Here is a 9,289-nt window from a genome sequence, read left to right as displayed (position 1 = left end):
GCCGACAGCTATCATTCATTAGGGATTACAAACACTCACTAGAAGATTATACCTCAGCTACCGAGTCAAAGAAGCGCGCATTCGCTATCAGACTAAAACTGTTTGGGGAAGAACATCCGAAGACCGCTCACAGCTATTATTCATTAGGGATTACACAACACTCACTAGAAGATTATACCTCAACTACCGAGTCACACAAGCGTGAACTCGCTATCAGACTAAACCTGTTTGGTGAAGAACATCCAAAGACCGCTAACAGCTATCATGAATTAGGGATTACACAACACTCACTAGAAGATTATACCTCAGCTACCGAGTCACACAAGCGCGCACTCGCTATCAGACTAAAACTGTTTGGTAAAGAACATCCAAAGACCGCTAACAGCTATCATTCATTAGGGATTACACAACACTCACTAGAAAATTATACCTCAGCTACCGAGTCAAGCAAGCGTGCACTCGCTATCAGACTAAAACTGTTTGGTGAAGAGCATCCAGAGACCACTGACAGCTATCATGAATAAGGGATTACACAACACTCGCTAGAAGATTATACCTCAGCTATCGAGCCAAGCAAGCGTGCACTCGCTATCAGACTTAAACTGTTTAGTGAAGAACATCCAAAGACCGCGGACAGCTATCATTCATTAGGGATTAAACAACACTTACTAGATTATACCTCAGCTACCGAGTCACATAAGCATGAACTCGCTATCAGACTAAAACTGTTTGGTGAAGAACATCCAAAGACCGCTGACAGCTATCATGAATTGGGGATTACACAACACTCACTAGAAGATTATACCTCAGCTGCCGAGTCACACAAGCGGGCACTCGGTATCAGACTTAAACTGTTTAGGGAAAAACATCCAAAGACCGCTGACAGCTATCATGAATTAGGGATTACACAACACTCACTAGAAGATTATACCTCAGCTACCGAGTCACACAAGCGTGAACTCGCTATCAGACTAAAACTGTTTGGTGAAGAACATCCAAAGACCGCTGACAGCTATCATGAATTGGGGATTACACAACACTCACTAGAAGATTATACCTCAGCTGCCGAGTCACACAAGCGGGCACTCGGTATCAGACTTAAACTGTTTAGGGAAAAACATCCAAAGACCGCTGACAGCTATCATGAATTAGGGATTACACAACACTCACTAGAAGATTATACCTCAGCTGCCGAGTCACACAAGCGTGAACTCGCTATCAGACTAAAACTGTTTGGTGAGGAACATCCAAAGACCGCTGACAGCTATCATGAATTAGGGATTACACAACACTCACTAGAAGATTATACCTCAGCTACCGAGTCACACAAGCGCGCACTCGCTATCAGACTAAAACTGTTTGGTGAAGAACATCCAAAGACCGCTGACAGCCATCGTTCATCAGGGATTACACAACACTTACAAGAAGATTATACCTCAGCTACCGAGTCACACAAGCGTGAACTCGCTATCAGACTAAAACTGTGTGGTAAGGAACATCCAGAGACGGCTGACAGCTATCATTCATTAGGGATTACACAACACTCACTAGAAGATTATACCTCAGCTACCGAGTCACACAAGCGTGCACTCGGTATCAGACTTAAACTGTTTAGTGAAAAACATCCAAAGACCGCTGACAGCTATCATGAATTAGGGATTACGCAACACTCACTAGAAGATTATACCTCAGCCACCGAGTCACACAAGCGTGAACTCGCTATCAGACTAAAACTGTTTGGTGAGGAACATCCAAAGACCGCTGACAGCTATCGTTCATTAGGGATTACACAACACTCACTAGAAGATTATACCTCAGCTACCGAGTCACACAAGCGTGCACTCGGTATCAGACTTAAACTGTTTAGTGAAAAACATCCAAAGACCGCTGACAGCTATCATGAATTAGGGATTACACAACACTCACTAGAAGATTATACCTCAGCTACCGAGTCACACAAGCGTGAACTCGCTATCAGACTAAAACTGTTTGATGAGGAACATCCAAAGACCGCTGACAGCTATCATTCATTAGGGATTACACAACACTCACTAGAAGATTATACCTCAGCTACCGAGTCACACAAGCGTGCACTCGGTATCAGACTTAAACTGTTTAGTGAAAAACATCCAAAGACCGCTGACAGCTATCATGAATTAGGGATTACACAACACTCACTAGAAAATTATACCTCAGCTACCGAGTCACACAAGCGTGAACTCGCTATCAGACTAAAACTGTTTGGTGAGGAACATCCAAAGACCGCTGACAGCTATCATTCATTAGGGATTACACAACACTCACTAGAAGATTATACCTCAGCTACCGAGTCACACAAGCGTGCACTCGCTATCAGACTTAAACTGTTTAGTGAAAAACATCCAAAGACCGCTAACAGCTATCATTCATTAGGGATTACACAACACTCACTAGAAGATTATACCTCAGCCACCGAGTCACACAAGCGTGAACTCGCTATCAGACTAAAACTGTTTGGTGAGGAACATCCAAAGACCGCTGACAGCTATCATTCATTAGGGATTACACAACACTCACTAGAAGATTATACCTCACCTACCGAGTCACACAAGCGTGAACTCGCTATCAGACTAAAACTGTTTGGTGAAGAACATCCAAAGACCGCTGACAGCCATCGTTCATCAGGGATTACACAACACTTACAAGAAGATTATACCTCAGCTACCGAGTCACAGAAGTGTGAACTCGCTATCAGACTGAAACTGTGTGGTAAGGAACATCCAAAGACGGCTGACAGCTATCATGAATTAGGGATTACACAACACTCACTAGAAGATTATACCTCAGCTACCGAGTCACACAAGCGCGCACTCGCTATCAGACTAAAACTGTTTGGTAAAGAACATCCAAAGACCGCTAACAGCTATCATGAATTAGGGATTACACAACACTCACTAGAAGATTATACCTCAGCTACCGAGTAGCACAAGCGGGCACTCGCTATCAGACTAAAACTGTTTGGTGAAGAACATCTAAAGACCGCTGACAGCTATCGTTCATTAGGGATTACACAACACTTACTAGAAGATTATACGTCAGCTATCGAGTCAAGCAAGCGTGCACTCACTATCGGACTAAAACTGTTTGGTGAAGAGCATCCAGACACCGCCGACAGCTATCATTCATTAGGGATTACAAACACTCACTAGAAGATTATACCTCAGCTACCGAGTCAAAGAAGCGCGCATTCGCTATCAGACTAAAACTGTTTGGGGAAGAACATCCGAAGACCGCTCACAGCTATTATTCATTAGGGATTACACAACACTCACTAGAAGATTATACCTCAACTACCGAGTCACACAAGCGTGAACTCGCTATCAGACTAAACCTGTTTGGTGAAGAACATCCAAAGACCGCTAACAGCTATCATGAATTAGGGATTACACAACACTCACTAGAAAATTATACCTCAGCTACCGAGTCAAGCAAGCGTGCACTCGCTATCAGACTAAAACTGTTTGGTGAAGAGCATCCAGAGACCACTGACAGCTATCATGAATAAGGGATTACACAACACTCGCTAGAAGATTATACCTCAGCTATCGAGTCAAGCAAGCGTGCACTCGCTATCAGACTTAAACTGTTTAGTGAAGAACATCCAAAGACCGCGGACAGCTATCATTCATTAGGGATTAAACAACACTTACTAGATTATACCTCAGCTACCGAGTCACATAAGCATGAACTCGCTATCAGACTAAAACTGTTTGGTGAAGAACATCCAAAGACCGCTGACAGCTATCATGAATTGGGGATTACACAACACTCACTAGAAGATTATACCTCAGCTGCCGAGTCACACAAGCGGGCACTCGGTATCAGACTTAAACTGTTTAGGGAAAAACATCCAAAGACCGCTGACAGCTATCATGAATTAGGGATTACACAACACTCACTAGAAGATTATACCTCAGCTACCGAGTCACACAAGCGTGAACTCGCTATCAGACTAAAACTGTTTGGTGAGGAACATCCAAAGACCGCTGACAGCTATCATGAATTGGGGATTACACAACACTCACTAGAAGATTATACCTCAGCTACCGAGTCACACAAGCGTGAACTCGCTATCAGACTAAAACTGTTTGGTGAAGAACATCCAAAGACCGCTGACAGCTATCATGAATTGGGGATTACACAACACTCACTAGAAGATTATACCTCAGCTGCCGAGTCACACAAGCGGGCACTCGGTATCAGACTTAAACTGTTTAGGGAAAAACATCCAAAGACCGCTGACAGCTATCATGAATTAGGGATTACACAACACTCACTAGAAGATTATACCTCAGCCACCGAGTCACACAAGCGTGAACTCGCTATCAGACTAAAACTGTTTGGTGAGGAACATCCAAAGACCGCTGACAGCTATCATGAATTAGGGATTACACAACACTCACTAGAAGATTATACCTCAGCTACCGAGTCACACAAGCGTGCACTCGGTATTAGACTTAAACTGTTTAGTGAAAAACATCCAAAGACCGCTGACAGCTATCATGAATTAGGGATTACACAACACTCACTAGAAGATTATACCTCAGCTACCGAGTCACACAAGCGTGAACTCGCTATCAGACTAAAACTGTTTGGTGAGGAACATCCAAAGACCGCTGACAGCTATCATTCATTAGGGATTACACAACACTCACTAGAAGATTATACCTCAGCTACCGAGTCACACAAGCGTGAACTCGCTATCAGACTAAAACTGTTTGGTGAGGAACATCCAAAGACCGCTGACAGCCATCGTTCATTAGGGATTACACAACACTTACAAGAAGATTATACCTCAGCTACCGAGTCACAGAAGTGTGAACTCGCTATCAGACTGAAACTGTGTGGTAAGGAACATCCAAAGACGGCTGACAGCTATCATGAATTAGGGATTACACAACACTCACTAGAAGATTATACCTCAGCTACCGAGTCACACAAGCGCGCACTCGCTATCAGACTAAAACTGTTTGGTAAAGAACATCCAAAGACCGCTAACAGCTATCATGAATTAGGGATTACACAACACTCACTAGAAGATTATACCTCAGCTACCGAGTGGCACAAGCGGGCACTCGCTATCAGACTAAAACTGTTTGGTGAAGAACATCCAGAGACCGCTCACAGCTATCATGAATTAGGGATTACACAACACTCACTAGAAGATTATACCTCTGCTATCGAGTCAAAGAAGCGCGCACTCGCTATCAGACTAAAACTGTTTGGTGAAGAACATCCAGAGACCGCTCACAGGTATTATGAGTTAGGGATTACACAACACTCACTAGAAGATTATACCTCAGGTACCGTGTCAAAGAAGCGAGCACTCGCTATCAGACTAAAACTGTTTGGTGAAGATCATTCAGAGACAGCTGATCATTCGTAGGGGGTTGCACAGGGTAGTGGTCCTTTACGGTTTGCTTCTAGGTTTTTGGTGTCAATCTTTTTTTTTTCAGTCAACATATTAGTGGCACCTTAAAGGACCCTAGTTAGCCTCCGCTATTTTCTATGCCGTCGAAATTGAATGATTGCATGGTGAAGCGAAACCTTCTTGCTTTACTGTAAGTTGAGTTGAAAGTATGTTTAATTGTCTTCAGTAGTTTCACAGTGATTTTTCCGTTTTCCGTATAATAGCCAATTCTCGCATGTAAACTAAAACAATGGTGTGGCTGACTAGGAACCTTTAAATTAAAAGGTACGTCGGTCGCGAATTAACAGGTATTAGTATCACCCAACTAGTGGACTAATGCAAATCCTGCATTTTGATTGGCTACGCTACTAGAGGACTATTAGTAATAGTCCTCGAGTAGCGAAATTGGCGCAATCGAGCGTGACGCTTTCTTTCGTTTTATTCCCAAATAAATATTTCTTCAACTTGTATTTGCTAACTTTATTATTGCCTTTTCTGACCGACTAGTTGGGTGATACTAAAACAATTAGACCCTTCGCCCTCAAGGGCCACGGGTTATTGACCCGTAGCCCTTGCGGGCTACGGGTCTAATTGTTAATTAGTGTTTAAATATCGCCGACCAAGTTGCTTATCTTATGTGTTACACTTTGAATGGGAGAATTCTTTGATCTTGTCTGACTATCGCTTATCGTACGCAAATTCTTGTGTGGTGTCCTGATGCCCCCCCGCCCCCCCCCCCTCCCCAGGGAGAATTCCCATATAAAAAGGATGGGGGTACTCGTCTTACCTTTAAGGGCTAAAAAAGCTGTTAGGAAAGTTACGCCTGAAAAGTACCTACAGCAGGAGCTTTCGCGGTACCTTTTGAACCGGAAAAAGGCAGTGTCTGTTAATGTGTTGTTTTAGAATTGGTACCTCTTAGGAGTGAAAACAAATTCAAGCCACGCCCACAAAACAGGATCTTGGTATCTCTTGGCGGGTCTTTTCAAATTTTCCGACGAGTACCATCGTCATTTTTATATCGGAGTCCACCCGGGTCCTGATGTCCTACAATATAACTTATTTGCCACGGCCTCACATAGCCGGATTCATGGCCTAATTTGGATAAGGTAATACTTTATTCGTGTTAATGTTAGGATAGGCTTTACCGTTTTTCAGTCATTCTTGGTTTAACCATATTGTAAGATTTTGAAACCTTTAGTAAATTCATCTTCATCCACCCTCATTCGCCTTCATACACGTTCATACACCTTCATTCACCATCATTCACTCTCATTCACCTTCATTCACCCTCATACACCTTCATACATCCTTTTACCTTACAACGCATTCGAAGTTGCTTACTCTAACTCAGATTTTATTGAAATGGAACTTTGTTTTTTTTTCGAATTTTGCTTTAGCTGCGTTTCTATAATTTCCTTTGTCAGATATTCATTTGAGATTGAACCTTGTACCTTTGTACAAGCCTCTCTTCATAATTTCTTTGTTCGATATTCGTTTTACTGCCACGTATACGCTTGTACTGAACTTTGTACTTGTGCCACGTACGTTCCTTTCAAGGGAAGGTTCTCCCTGTTGTCAGTCACTTAGTGTAACAAAGAAATCACGGCAGTAAGCAGAATTTTTAACTAAAAATCACGAACTTTGAAAAGAATAATTTAAGCATCTTTTGTTTCCATTCGTGAGTGTATTTACTTAGCTAGCAACATAACTTGTACATTGTACCTAAGTACCTCATATAAGTAAGCTGCATTGTTAACGTTTTTTTGCCTAGGGGGGGACTCCCATATAAAAATTACGGGGGTGTTTGTCGTACATTTTAAGGATTAACAATCGCGGTTTCGGTGCCTCTAATAGGGTTTTTAGCCTCAAAAGGTCCACGGCGGGAGCTTTTGCAGTAGCTTTTAGGTTATTGAGCCGAAAAAACATGTCTGAGGAGATAACGTGTCATGTAAGAATTGGTACCTCTTAGGGGGCGGGGGGGGGGGGGAATTCACGCCACTCCCACAAAACAGGATCTTGCATGGTATCTCTTAGGGTTTCTTTTCAAAATTTCTGACGAGCACTCCCGTCTTTGTATATGGGAGTTCCTCTGGGGTTTTTGATTACATTGATGATTGCATCCTCGACATAAACGAGCGCAAAATAAACGACCGTTGGAACAAGTTATGTCTCTTCCTTGGTGACGTCCGTAGAGAAACCCCTGAAGTGGATCCTCGCGTACCAGGAAATCGTTACGAGTTTCCGTTCCCGCAGGCAAGGCAGTGCTCTCCAGAGTTAGATTCCCCAAGTTTTCAGCTCGAGTGTCCGTTCATTTAGAAATATACAGTCCCAAGAGAAAAACCTTTCGTCACAGTGGTTGGCAGGAAAAACTTATTGTCACACCGTCCACACTACGGCTGAAAAATTTGAAAACGCAGCTTAGGCCTACAGTCCACACTAATCCGCCACGAAACGGAGCTTTTCGAAAACGCTCTTCAAACCGGAGAAACTTGAAAACGCTAGCTCTTCGTTTTCGAGCGTACGGAAAACATTTTGAAAGCGTAGCTTTTCGAAAACGATGGTGTTACGATAGTTATGTGATTTTTTCCTCTAACACAAATTCAAAATGACTTCTAATACCTTCTAATATCGTTTACCTACACTGTTAAAAAGTAAAATACGTTAAGATCTTTTTGTGAAACTTGCTGGGACAGCTGAACAAAGTCGCTGAGCTCTGTCGTCTATTTCACAAAGTGGAATGAACTGTGCGACTACAATTTTTCGGACAGCTGCCATTGAGCACCTGGCACTCAGTTCACACTGAATTAGCTCAGAAGAAAGTAGCTGTCATTATAATTGTTAAACGACAGTGTGGGTTATTCATTTGAAGCAAGTCTTGGTCAATAAGCCTTTGACCAAAAGCTAAGTAAAGTTAAAAAAATTTTTTGGGCGTTATGAGTTCAGCAGTTTCCTGTACTGTGTTAAAATAACCTGTCCTCGGTGTCTCAAGACGGTCAGAAGAAATCAGGCTTTTGGATTTTGCGTTTTATGCAAATCGCGCTTCCATTTAAAATGCCTGGATGCGAACTTTGAATCTGGCTCGACTTGTCATTTCTGCTCAGTTCCATCTTCTGCTGAGCAACAGTTCGATGACAGTCTAAACGATAGCTTTGTTGTACCAGCAACATCTGATGCTACCCTAAAGTTGCGTGGTCTTAAGTTCATCCATCAAAACATCAGAAGCTTGAGGAAGAAGTTAAATGAACTTCGTGTTTTCATAACGCAAAGTCCACGAATTCACATCATAGCTTTAACTGAGACATGGCTCAACAGTAACATTTCGGATGCAGAAGTGTCATTGCCTGGCTTTACACTTTTTAGAAGAGATAGATTGGTGAGGAAAGGAGGCGGTGTAGCAGTGTTTGTCAGTGAGTCAATTAATGCTGTGCGCCGATCTGACCTCGAGATTGATGAATCTGTTTGGATTGAGATTTTTCTGCCTAAATCAAAAAGCATACTGTTTGGAACATTTTATCGGCCACCTTCAGAGTCAGATAGCCAGCCTGACGAAGATTATTTGGCTCGCTTTTACAACAGCCTGGACTCTGCCGCGGCTGAGGGAAAAGAAATTATTGTAAACGGGGACTTCAACTGTGATTATTTGCCTAAGAAACCAAGCTCTGAAACCAAAAAGTTGAAAGAGATTTTTAAAACCTTTGGTTTAACACAGTTGATTAATGAACCAACACGGTCTACGTCAACCACCGCTACACTTATTGACCTGTTTGCCACCACAAATCCACGAAACATTTCTCGAGCCGTAGTTGCTGAATCCTGTCTGAGTGATCATGATATGCTAAT

The 9,289-nt window shown here is 42.6% G+C and overlaps 1 protein-coding gene across 1 annotated transcript; it reads left to right on the top strand.

Moving 5' to 3' along the window:
* The first annotated feature begins 516 nt into the window (after window positions 1-516).
* Window positions 517-5,656, top strand: LOC145488258 (uncharacterized). Its single transcript, XM_081467120.1, has 2 exons — window positions 517-541; window positions 3,546-5,656. Exons 1-2 carry the CDS (start codon window positions 517-519, stop codon window positions 5,423-5,425), a joined length of 1,905 nt encoding a protein of 634 aa, XP_081323246.1. The 3' UTR covers window positions 5,426-5,656.
* Window positions 5,657-9,289: the final 3,633 nt, after the last annotated feature.

Source organism: Orbicella franksi, chromosome 1 (genome assembly GCF_964199315.1).
Source record: "Orbicella franksi chromosome 1, jaOrbFran1.1, whole genome shotgun sequence".
Lineage (NCBI taxonomy): Eukaryota > Metazoa > Cnidaria > Anthozoa > Scleractinia > Merulinidae > Orbicella > Orbicella franksi.
Note: the sequence above shows the minus strand (reverse complement) of the source record. Positions and strands in the feature narration are given on the sequence as shown.